General features: G+C 32.5%; 1 protein-coding gene across 2 annotated transcripts; it reads right to left on the minus strand.

Annotated features, from left to right (window-relative positions):
* Positions 1-4490: 4490 nt before the first annotated feature.
* On the minus strand, positions 4491-12320 carry LOC134724565 (cell division control protein 42 homolog). 2 transcript variants are annotated; one of them, XM_063587666.1, is made up of 5 exons: positions 12079-12313; positions 10916-10990; positions 7597-7711; positions 6289-6351; positions 4491-5913 (listed from the first exon to the last, which is right to left on the minus strand). In XM_063587666.1, the coding sequence occupies exons 1-5, from the start codon at positions 12111-12113 to the stop codon at positions 5608-5610; spliced, it is 594 nt and encodes a 197-aa protein (XP_063443736.1). In that variant the 5' UTR covers positions 12114-12313; the 3' UTR covers positions 4491-5607. The 2 variants fall into 2 exon arrangements, with proteins under 2 accessions (XP_063443736.1, XP_063443737.1); XM_063587667.1 differs by lacking the exon at positions 6289-6351 and having other exon boundaries at positions 12079-12320.
* Between the last annotated feature and the right edge of the window lie 1187 nt (positions 12321-13507).

Below are 13507 nucleotides of genomic sequence, written 5' to 3' on the forward strand. Positions count from 1 at the left end.
GTGCAATGATAAGAGAAATCTGTGATATTTTTAATTTAAAGAACATTATTAAGAAAGCTACATGTTTTACAAAAATTGCTAAAGCAACCCTTTTAGATTTGATTTTAAAGAATCATGACTGTGATATTAAAAAGATATGTAATTTTGGCACTGGAATTAGTGATGTGCACAACCCTGTGCAGTTAAATTGTGATTTACCTTAAAATTTACCAAAAACGAAGATATGCAGAAGCTTTCAGAATTTTGATGCTTCAAATTTTTTAAATGATTTAGAAAATCAGCATTTTTATTTATCTGAATTTGATAATGTAAATACAGCATATGATAATTTTAGCAAAAGTTTCATTGAGGTAGCTGACTTAGGAAAAAATTTCCTTTCCTAATCAAGTACCATATGTGAATGCAGAGCTTGAAAGTGCCATTTATAAGAAAAAAATGTTGTATAATAAATTTCAAAAATTCAGTGGTAGTAAGAACTGTATGTTACAAAACTAAAAAATAAATCCCCTTAACCAATATTTTGTAGAGAGGTGTGCTGGAGGCCCAAAGTCAAAAGATTTCTGGCCAACCGTGACACCTTTTCTTACAAATAAGGGAAATGTACACCAAAAGGAAACTGTCCTCTCTGAAAATAATGTTTTAATTACAAAACAGGAGGAGGTGTGTGAGATATTTAATGATTATTTTGTAAATGATGCAAAGAATATAGGAAGCAGTCAAATAAAGGTTGATGATGATCACCCGAGTATTTTGGTCATTAAAGATAATATTCTTGCATGATCTTGATCAAAACAATTTTACCTTTCCCCTATTGATCAAGACTTTGTTGAGAAACGTATACGTAAAATTAATGTTAAAAAATCCACTGGTATAGATGGGGTTTATTCCTTGAATGCCAACATCCTTTGATTTACTGACAATTTACCTGTAAAATAATGTTGGCGTTCGAGGAATAGGTGCAAGAAAGTGCATGCTTATAAAGACAATCATACTAATTAAACAGATAGGTAAAATCTAATTCAAGTTGGTCACGTTGTTGAACTAATAAAAGTCATGCCTCTTTAGACGGCCAAATTCTTGGTACCCTATTTTATGGATTTTTTCCAAACTTTGTAAATTTTGAAGAATGCCCGCTTGGAAGTTATCAAATTTACTCAACTATTTTTGATGATTATTAAAGTTTAGTCAATTGTTCAATTAAAATATCCATATAGTTCATATATATATGCTAGTGCTTATATTTATTGATTTATTGTTTTTATGTTTTTAGTCTGTTATATTTTATGATCTTCAAGTGATTTGATGATTCCCCCGTTTCAATGCACATAGAGGCGCTTGCCACATGAGCTTTGACTCTGGAGGCTCACAAATCAAATAGAGTTGCTTTCATTTTATTGCATGTTTTATCAGTTTTATTTGGTAGTATTTGCATGATGCTGCATGATTTTTTTATGTGATAGTCGGTTAAAGAGCTCACCAGAGCTCATGTTTTCTCTGTTATTATGTATATATATGCAGACTCTAAATACAATTTACTTACTTACTACGTCCTTGTAAAATGTAATACTAATGATGCCCAGTAAACTTGTAAACTAAAATAATTTTGGTTTGATTTCTGGAAGAAAGCCGGGTACATTCACACACACTTTCAGATATGAGTGTACAATTTTCACAGAATCAAAACAAATAAGCAATGAAACAATTGCAATCAATTCGGATTGATTGTATTTGTTTTGGGCTTTACAGCACTGAGCTTAGTTCAGAAACTGAATCCGGGTGTGGGAACAAATTGTGTCCCCATTGAAGATAGTTCTATCCCTTATTTCTCTGTGTGTCGTCAAATTTAAATTGGTACAGAAACTGAGAAAGTCAAGTCACTTTATGATATCTGATGAAAATAATCGTTATTATCATATAGTACGATTGAATGACATATATATCTAAAATAAGATGCATCTTTCGACTGGTTTTCTCACAAGCTTGAAACCTCCTTCTAAATTATTAACATTAATTTTGTCAGCAATCAAAACCGGGCTTCAAAGTTATTGTGAAACTGCATATTCTAGAGGTGGCGTGAATCAAATGTGGATACTCAGACAATCAAAATATTTCTGTTTTAGTCTGATTACATATACAATCTAAGACTCTTTCATTTTGCAATAGTATTAAAAGATTTCACTTTTTTACACTTTATACAAGCATTCCCGAAGAGTTGGTATTGCTGTGTTATATAAAAAGAAGAATGTCCAACACAGAGACAAGTATCTTGTCTTGGGGAGGGATAAATCTAACTTTGTAAAAAATGACTTCAATTCAAACAAAAAATTCCCTGAAACTGACATTATCAAGATATTTGATTTCTTGATTGACAACATATTTGTTACATTTGGAGGACGTGTTTTTTTTAACAAACAATCGGTATTCCCATGGTAAACAACAGTGCCCCCTTTCTTGCCGACTTGTTCCTTTTTTCTTTCGAGACTTACGGCCTGCAAGAACTTCTAAGAAATAATGAAAAGAAATTAGCAATATCCTTTAACTGTACTTTCCGCTATTTAGATGTTCTATCACTAAATAATTCAAAATTTGGTGACTATTTTGAACGCATCTATTCCCTCGAATTATATAGATAATGGGTACAACAGATACAGTTAAGTCTGCCGTATATCTTGACTTACACGTACAAATTGACAATTAGGGTCGGTTGAAAACAAAACTTTACGACAAAAGAGATGGTTTCAGCTTCCCGATTGCGAGCTTTCTATTTCAATGTAGCAATATTGCAGCAGCGCCTGCATATGTAGAATATATCTCCAAAATGATACGATATCCCTTGGTTTGTATTTCCTATCATGCTTTCCTTGATATGTTATTGCAGCTCACAATGAAAGTATTAATTGTAAAGACCAAGAGTTCCAATGCAAACGGTTGTTATCATCCCTTCGTTAATTTTACAGACGCCATCACCAGTTGGTTGACTATTACGGTATATCCGTTTCAGCAACGGGACGGATGCCTCATGTGGAACAGGATCTGATTACCCTTCCGAAGCACATGAAATCGCCCTAGTTGTTTGCGTGGTTCGTGTTGCTTGGTCTTAGTTTTCTATTTTGTGTCTTGTCACTTATTTTCGTATATGATAAAATTTGATATTGTTTAAAACTTTAACTATACCTGTAATTCAAACTGCACCATGAACCTCAACCATCAAGCATGATAAGAAATGAAGACGTTTTAAGAGAAAACAAATATGATAGACAGCCATAGAGACAATCACTGAATAACAAACTCCTTGCTTGGGACAGACACGTATTATATTATGTTGCTAAGTTGAACATATTTGTGGGTGCGCTACTATTCCGTAACTTGGGACAGTGGTGTAACTGTAACGAAGAGTTGGTAATGGCTTGAATATAAAAGCTCCGTCGCATTCTTCATGGTTTTTTTTTTACCAATTTGGCATTCAAATAGCTGTGGCTTTCGGTTTTTTCTTTTGAATTGTTTCACATTTTTTGTACTAGATACTTTATATAACTTGCTGTAAAAGGGTGTTGCTCATCGTATAGAGACCTGCATTTTTATAATTCTTTTGTGTTTTTTTTAGATTTCGAATAATCGAACTCGAAATATGACTTCAATCTTTCGCCATATTTATCGATATTAATCGGCTCTAAAAACAAAAAATGACACAGTTGTGCACTCTCTGCAGATTTTTCACCAATAAACAGCAGCTTGGTATGAAACCGTTTTAATTTGAATCCACGAAGATATAAAAGATGTTGCTGATTTTTTGGGTTTTTTTTCTCCCGAGTTGAGTTATTTCCCGTTGACCGGCTGTACAATTTCTGTTCTACCAAAGTTTGAACCGAAAACTTCTGATAAATTAAATAAAGAGTCCCAAATGCGGACAGTTGACTCTAGTCTGCATGGTATGTTTTCCCGTTTCCATTTCAAAGTCTGCATAGCACCTTTTTCTTATACAATTTTGCACTTACTTATCCCCCTAAAGTTGCCGGTATATATTAAGCGGTAATTCACGATGCTATAAACCGAAATCCTACCGTTAAAAAATCAGTAAAATTTAAAAACAGTGTAATATAGCGTTGTATCAGCTGCGCCATAAAGGTACCCCGCCTGAACATAATAGTTTTTTTCTTAAAGGAGATAAATAAATATTGAAAATAAAATATAGCAAAGACAGAGGACACTGACTAGCTTCTATAGGCGATAAACAATTTCAAAATCAAATATTTTTATTGACCCTAAGGTCCAAACATTGGACTAACATCAATATCAAACATATACGCAATTATAATACACTACTAAAACAACAATAGGCTAACATATGATCAATAACACTTCAAAAACAACAATAGAGATGTACAAATACCCGGCCACGTCCATGACACTCTGTGTCTTTATAAGGTGTATTTCTATTTGTATTCATGGGAATCTAAATTCAAAAAAATAAAAAATACAATACAATCAATTCAACTCAAATCACAAAAGGGCTACATATAATATAAACCAAAATAGTAAATGAATATAGTTTTAAAAGAAGGTTGCATGGATAATGATTTATTCCAATATCTGTTAAAAACATAAACATGCAGCCATACATGCATAACCTATAAATATACAAACAAGTTTAAATCTTTTGTCCAATACTCACACATATATTATTATTTTTTCTATTCACTATTCACATATTTATTATCCTTTTTTGTTTGAATAGTAAAATAGATGATCGAGATTGTACATGTATATTGTGATAAGACCCTTTAGTTTTAAACTTAGGTATAAGAAGATGTGGTATGAGGACCATTGAGACAACTCTCCATCCAAGTCGCAATTTGTAAAAGTAAATCTTAAAGGTTAAAGTACGGTATTCAACACGGAGCCTTGGCTAACACCGAACAACAAGCTTAAAATAGGATCTCAAAATTGACAAGTGTACATTTGTATAACCATTTAAAGAATAAAACCAATGATCCAATCTATATAAAAAACGAGAAACGAAAAGCAATTATGAACCACATAAACAAACAACCAAAGAACATTAAGTTCATGACTTAGGACCGGTGCAAACAAATGCAGCGGGGTTAAACGTTTTAATAGGTACCAACCTTCTTCCTAACTTAAAACAAGAGTGTAACATCACAACATAGAAAGAAACACTTTAAGCTATCAATTGAACTTGCCTAACTCAATCAAAAGACATTTTAAAACAAAAACAAGTGATCACACACTGAACGAATACATTTAATCTATGACACAATGTAAATACAAAATCAATAAAATAAGGAATGAGATGCAGGGTATAGTTTAGTAAGTAGAACAACATCTGAAAATGGACGATATTGACTCATGTGTAAGCATAGCTACATTTGTACAAACAATATTCCTAAATCAAGTTGTTTTTTCAAACAATTTTGGTAGGTTACCTACCTGTAACCCTATACGTTGTACAAGTAAAATAAGTGCAAACATACTACAATTACATTAGAAACATACTACAATTACATTAGAAACATACTACAATTACATTAGAAACATACTACAATTACATTAGAAACATACTACAATTACATTAGAAACATACTACAATTACATTAGAACACAGTTTTTCACTTCTTTCTGTTCTTCACCGTCTACATCGCCATTAGGTGTCTGAGCAGAACATATAGAATGTAAACCAACATTGAACACATTGTCAAGACCATCTCTAATTAACGAAGAACATTCAACATATTTAAAAGCGTGTATTCGTTTACACAATTCCTCAGCTTTAGTTCGAACACACCCAGAACATCGGCCATGGTTGCTTAACATGCTACTATCGAGCAAGTCACTTTTCGTGCCGACCAGGATAAAAGGTGTGTGAGGACAATGTCGAGTTATTTCACGATGCCACTGAAAAAAATAAATGGATTTCAAGATTATTTTCTATCTATAAATATTCTGTCCACATGGCTTAAAGGAGATTGAGTTATTGATGCCAATGAGACAACAACCTAAAAATCGTAAGTTTCTAGAAAGCAAAAGACAAACACTTGTGTTATGAAAACTAAATTTTGTAATTCTAATAAGACTTAGATATTCCTTAGTCCGAGATTACTCTGACTTCCAAAGGACCCCAGCTTGTCTGGCAAAACAGCCGTTGGACGTCAGAGTAATCTCAGGAATAGATACTCCTATGCTGTCTCAACCTATATAGTAGACATAGTACTGAGTTTTATTATAATACGGACACACCTCAACAAAAATGACAAAGTAGTAAATACTTACAATCTTCTCTATGTTGTCCATACTATTTTGATCAACAAGTGAGAAACACAAGAGGAACAAATCCTATAAATACGAAGATAGAAATGATAAGGATTTAATTTACATCTTTTTGCAACTTTAATTTTAATCTATTACATGTATGCATATAATTATGTAATACCACTGAATTCGATTCATCATAAAATGTTTACTTATCATACGCAGTACGAAGGGTTCCACTGGTGCAGCAGAAACGTTAAATACCATACTCGTTTTTGGTAGGATTCGAGTTGTTCAATCACTTGTTTCTGTGTCATTTTTAGGTCGAGTTATTTGACTATTCGTCGTTTTTGCTAACCATATTAAGTGTTTTAGTCGGTGACTATTGATACTTCCGGATTTTCCAATTTCGAGTACCACAAAATGTTGTTAGAGGCTTTTGTCTTATCTTCAATTTAGGATCATTTACGGTGTGATTCTGTACCGAACCTATTTGCACTTGCTTTAATTCAAAGCGTGATGCAGAGCTTGATACGTGGTATATTTACAATAGTCTATTACAGTCATCGACGTTTATACGACATTATTATGTCACTCAAAATTAGTTTTTGTGAAAAAAGATGCATGAAACTACATGCTCCTATACTCTGTCGTCAGTAATCATTATATTACTAGTATTATGTTTGAATGTTTTGGTTAGTTGCCGTCTCTGTCATTACGTAACCTCGTTCTATATTTATATCTATGAAAATCTACATTTTAAATTTGTGATGTCTGTCTAAAATACTTGCATGCAACTAGCTTGCTGTGTGATTCTTTGAAACACCAAATATTTCCAGTCTTATCCCGAGTGTTTCTGATTGATAGGTACATCTATAACATTTTATATACTTCATTCGTTCAGTGTATGTTCACTTGTGTTGATATGTCTTTTGATTGAGTAAGTTTCTATGTTGTGAAGCCACACTATTGTTTCAGCTAATGGTGAAGGTTGGAACATAGTAAAACGTTAAAACTCGCAGCATTTGTTTGCACCTGTATTAAGTCAGGAACCTGATGTTCAGTGGTTGTCATTTGTTAATGTGGTTCATAAGTTTTTCTCGTTTCTCGTTTTTTTTTATATAGATTAGACCGTTGGTTTTTCCATTTGAATGGTTTTACACTAGTAATTTTTGGGGCTGTTTATAGCTTGCTGTTCTGTGTGATCCAAGGTCCGTGTTGAAGACCGTACTTTGGCCTAAAATGGTTTACTTTTACATATTGTGACTTGGATGGAGAGTTGTCTAATTGGCACTCATACCACATCTTCTTATATATATTAAACCGTACCGTTAGAGGATATGTCAAATGACGTAATCTGGCGTTCTCTTCGTCAACATTGATGTCCCATAACACAAGCCGTATAGATTTACCCAGGAACTCTATGTCCTTCTTATAGCCATTCCTTGGAAGAAAAGATATATAATGTATATAAATCCGTGATAAAAATATTTTATACAACACAGAGTACCTTAACGAGACTGGCACAAACAGTAATAAGGCAAGCGAACTTAACGAAAAGGTACTTCTTTATATAACATTGATAATATCTGTATTGGTTGTCAAAACTGCTGTCATCGCTATTAGTTTTTTCAAATTTTTACATCATTCAATACAAAATTAGTATCCAATATGGTATATAGCCAAAATGAACAAAAGGTTTAAGATTTTTCAGCTTGGAAGTAAAATGAGGAGCAAGTCTTTAACTTCAAGAGAGGGTTATTGTCGCAAAAAAAATAATCTCGTTTTTTGACGCTATCAATCAAATCATTTTTTCCCTTCAAAATTAGTACTATAAGGTACACAAAAATCTGGATTCAGAATACAGGTTTTTTTGTCATCTGCATGTCAAGATTTTTTTTATTATTTTTGTTTTATCAAACTTTTGGTCTTTCTCTTACTTCTACAATTTTCAATTCATTTCGAAATATCGTTTTATTGAGTGATAAACAACTAATATATAGGAGGACATTGAAAATGAATATGCTATTTACAATAATTATTTCCTCTTAAATTATCAAATATTTATCATTTGATAGATGTTTCCTAATTTTGAATAAAGATGAAGAAGATTAATATAAAAGGCCACGTTTTACAGCTCATGTATAACGGAAACAGATAACATCCCCTATTTTCTTTCTCAATTTTAACATTTATATTTTAACAGTTTTAATAACGGAAGAATCGGCCGGGTATACCTCAAATAATGGTAATCGCATTCAATTTAGGGCAACACCCTTTGTTTTATCAATCTTAATCAGTATAAAATTGATACGATTAAGAGTGAAAACTATACAAAAAGCTCTCAAATATGAAAAATAGTACTACACTGTGTAATTTATAAACAGATGCGTACACTGATACCACACACACTTCAATCGTATAAGCGTATACTCTTGGAGTTAAATCATACCTTACAATCATTTTGTATATAGCATTCGACAGCTTTCATTCATATGCATGTTGTATATAAAGCCTTCAACCATAGCGTACACTTATAGTTTATAGTCTTCAATTCTAGCGTTCATTCATACTGCGGACAGCCTTTGATTGTACATAGCGTACACTCATATTTTATATATCAGTCAATCACAGCGTACACTTATACTGTATAGCTTCAACCATTGTGTACATTCATACTGTATAGCCTTAAATCAAAGTGTACATTAATACTGTATAGCCTTAAATAATAGCTTATACTCACACTGTATAACCTTAAATCATAGCTCACACTCATACTGTTTATTTAACCTTGAATTTAAATATACACTCATACTGTATACAACTCATACTAATACTATATATATATATATATATGAACGTAGTTTTCAATTTAGACTCGTATATATATATATATTTGGTCTTTTGGAAAATGTTGTTTGTGCTGTTCTTAGATCCTTCTACAACGAAATTTGTTTGACATGCACACGTATAAAAATTGCGGTTTTTATCCAACGCAATCATAGGTTTGAACGTAGTTTTCAATTAAGACTTGTAACGATCCAGCGCTCCCGTGGGAAAAATCGTTGACTATTATTCAGACGTTTTATATATATATATATATATATAGACTTTAGTAATAGCATATGCACTTATTCTGTAAACAGCCTTTAATCATTTCTTATTTGGTATTGCTTTATTTCATAAAAAAAGAATGGCCAACGTAAATACAATTATCTTGTCTTAGAGAGGAATAAATCCTACTTTGTAAAGAATCACTATGATTCAATCAATAAATTCTCTGAAACTGACATTATCAAGATGCTGAAGTCTTGATTGCCGTGACCACATATTGTTACGTTTGGAGGATGTGTTTTTTTTAACATACTCGGCATTCTAAAGGGAACAATTTGTGCCCCTCTTCTTGCCGACTTGTTCCTTTATTATTGTGCGGCTGACTTCACACAGGACACTTCTTAGGAAAAAAGATAAGAAGTTATAGCGATATCCTTTAACTTTACTTTCCAATATATATAGACGACGTTCTCTCCCTTAATAATTCTAAATTTTATGACTACTAGTATGTTAATCCATCTATCCCATCGAACTCGAGAGAACGGATACAAAAGGCATAGTTAAGTCAGACTTTATCTTGGCTTAAATCTAGAAATTGACAATGATATTCGGTTGAAAAAAACTTATAGGACAAAAGAGATGATTTAAGCTTCCCAGTTTTTGAACTTTGCATTTCTCTGTAGCAACATTCTTACAGCGCTTGCATACGGAGTTAACATTTCCCAATTTAAACGATATTCCAGGACAGTTGTATTTCCTATCATGATTTCCTTGATAGAGGATTGCAGCTCACAATGAAGCTATTCAACCAAGAATTCCAAATGGTGAAGTTGAAATCATCCCTTCGTAAATATTAGGGACGCCATCACGAGTTGGTTGACAGATATGGAATAACCGTTTCACAGAATATATCAGATATGTTCCGTATGTCGTAACTACTACCCCTTCTCTTTTTTACGAATGTGACCTACCTAATAAGACTATTTACAGGGTTTGTAATAAAATGAGCCACACGTTGTTGCCACATGAGACGCAGATTCCGCTTACTCTTCCGTAGCACCTGAAATAACTCCAGTTTTTGGTGGGGTTAGTGTTAGTCTTTAGTTTTCCATGTTTTGTCTTGTAAACTATTATGTGTCTGTTTGTCTTTTTTTATCCATGGCGTTGTCATACTGTAGTGTCTTAAATCAAAGCGTACACTCAAATCGTATACCTTCAATCATAGGGTACACTGATCGTACACTTTCATTCGGTGTCAAACAATCAGCAGTATATGATAATGGACTACACTTTATATAGCCATTCACATTCTAGATTCTATTCATATTTGTTGGAAAAATGTCTCCATTACAGAAAAATAAGGTCATTAAGAAAAGTTGAATATTATACTCATTGGTTCAAGGAACTGAATCGTTCTGAAGGTTAAACTAAAAAAAAAGTCTACTTCTGATCATAAGATATATTTTTACGGGAAATTAACGTAAAATAAATGTAGTGATAACTTTTAAGTTGAAGTCAACAAGAAAATCCTGTTACTGTAATAGGTACACATTGTCGAGGAAGTACACTTATAGTCAATACTGTTAATACTTACGACACATTTTTAACGTCATCATTCGGAAACTGTCCTTCAACATATGATCTAAGTAAGCACCTTTTACCAACATTTCTGCAACAAGCATAGTATAATCTAATGTAAAAGATGACTTAATCTCGATATTCTATTTATGTTGTTTGGAGTGCATGTCTTTTGCAGGGATGCATGGATGTGAAAAGCGTATAATTTCGCTCAGCAAAAAGGACCACCATTCGAAAGAGTGGTAAAGTAGGTTGATTTTTTCTTCTTATTCGGCCAATTAATTTATATTCCAACATTTCAGCTAGTTCCTGAATAAAAAAGGCCGTCATGTGACATGAATTTGGCAAACTAAAAAAAAAAATTTGTCGCGGGACGTAGACAAAAACAATTGAGTAAAACTAAGCTTTTTATTCATACAATTTGATAAAATTAACTAGAAAGTAGTACTGTGACTTAGATGGAGAGTTGTCTCATTTGCACTCCTATCACATCTTCTTATCTAATTTTATATACACATGCATAATACATATGTCTAGTATTCAATTATTGAATGTATTAAAGATTGGTTTAAAAAGACAGAGGCTTTTTATGAATGAAAATGTTTGGCAAAGGAAATAGTTTAATTCAGACGATTCATCATAGTTTCTATAAACGAAAAGAAAAGAACTACGATACGAAACAATTTAGAATAGGTGAGCTGAACAAACGTTTTATGTACATAATATATATTATATATATAGTAGGTATATCTGCGTATGTGTAGTGACAACTGTAAAGTATACCTTGTCCATCGGATTTCTTGTGATTTTAAAAGAAGTACCAGTCGTTAGAATATGTAAACAGTGCCTAGAAAATCAACCGAACAATGTGAGAGGTTGTGCAATGCTAGGTAGTCTTGTCGTAGAAGTGAGAAATAAAAAAAATACACTAATAACAGGGTCCAGCTCCGCTCGAGGAGGAAGTAAAGAATCAGATCCACTCAAACATCGTTAGGTTGATTTTCTAGGCACTTTTTATAATAGGTATATTATATATACATAATAAATCTCCCTTGACATACAACTAACATATATAATACCATTTAAAAATTTACAACTATCATAAAATAAAATTATAAAACAAATCAATGACAAAATTATAGCATATGCATCTGAATTAAATATTATGTAACAATTTACCTATCTCCAACGGCTACAATTTTCAAAGACAGCATCCTAAGGCATTTTAGTATCCATACTGGGTCATCTTTTAGGTAATATGTATATACATAACTTTTCGGATATTAAAATGTTTCCCCTTTAAATTGACACACAAATAAGGATGTAATTCATGTTAACTGTTTAAAATTATAAATAGAACGCTTTAATATATCATTATTGAGGACCTAATAAGAAATACAACTAGTTTCACACTTATTTATGAGGTCAGAACGAGATGATACGGGAAGGAAATTGTAGCGCTGCGTTATTTAAAAGTTATATGTTATGTTCTGCATATAATGAACATTTCCGATATGATGGCGTAAAATTTAATGTGGTTATCGTTTTTTTTTCTCTACAGCCAGGTCTTCATGCACTTTAGTTGTTCTAACTGGTGTACTTACATTAGCATTCGTGTATTTCATTTGCATTGAATTTATTAGGCCCTACACCGGGTACCCAAAATCAATGTTCATTGACTTTGAAACTATTGAATGGTTTAAATGAAAGAAAGACAAAGGATACCAATGGGGATATACCTAAGTCATAAGTCATAAACAAACTGACAACGTCATGATAATCAACGAAAAACTACAGCAGTTTACGCGAATCACAACGACTGAACAACACGAACACCCATAAAAAGTGGGACAGATCTAGAGTTCTATGGGAGGATAAGCACATCCTGATCCACGCATTGGACCTGTTATGTTGAACATAAAGTTGAAATTCGACAATAAACCTCATTTGTTGATGTCATTTTTTTTAGGAAAACGGGAAAGACTTGTGTTACGATATATGTATTACAATTTTAACATTTGAAATTGTTTATAATCAGGTAATTTTGATTAAATTTATTCTTTAAGCAATTATCCTTATCATAGTTTCAGATGAAGTTCAAAGAATTCAAATGGATGCAAAATCTCATGGAAATCTGAAATGCCGTCAATAAATTCATCTTTTGTAAGGCATATGTAAAGTAGTAAAATTATAAAAATATCTTATCAAATCACTTGATTAGCAGTCAAAATAAAGCCAAAATCTTGATGTATTTTGAAATACTATCTCTTGTTGCATCTTGATTTCTTTTCTTTGAAACCCCGTAACCTTCGCCAGAGTACATATTTCAGACTTGCAATTCATTGGAATGTCCTTCCATTCCATCATAAATACACAGGAAAGTCAGGAAAGAACTGTTCGACAAAAAGGAGGAATCTTTTTGACTTGTCATGGAGCGATTGAACTCCTGTGATATGGACACCTTGTCTATCGATAGAGAAAATATGTTCATTTCTCAATGGCAGTTTAAAAGTCCTATAACAGCATATCAATCCACAAGAAAACTGACCGCATCTTACCACACATCCTTATGTATATACGCATACTTAGCCATATTAATCTGAATAAG

The sequence above is a fragment of the Mytilus trossulus genome, chromosome 7 (assembly GCF_036588685.1).
Source record: "Mytilus trossulus isolate FHL-02 chromosome 7, PNRI_Mtr1.1.1.hap1, whole genome shotgun sequence".
Lineage (NCBI taxonomy): Eukaryota > Metazoa > Mollusca > Bivalvia > Mytilida > Mytilidae > Mytilus > Mytilus trossulus.

Coding starts and splice junctions, on each gene's coding strand:
- LOC134724565 (XM_063587666.1), bottom strand. CDS start 12,113: ATGCTGTCTTTGAAAATTGTAGCCGTTGGAGATAG. Junction 6,352..7,596: donor ATTTGACATATCCTCTAACG/GTACGGTTTAAT, acceptor TCGTATTTATAG/GATTTGTTCCTCTTGTGTTT. Junction 5,914..6,288: donor TGGACAACATAGAGAAGATT/GTAAGTATTTAC, acceptor TATTTTTTTCAG/TGGCATCGTGAAATAACTCG.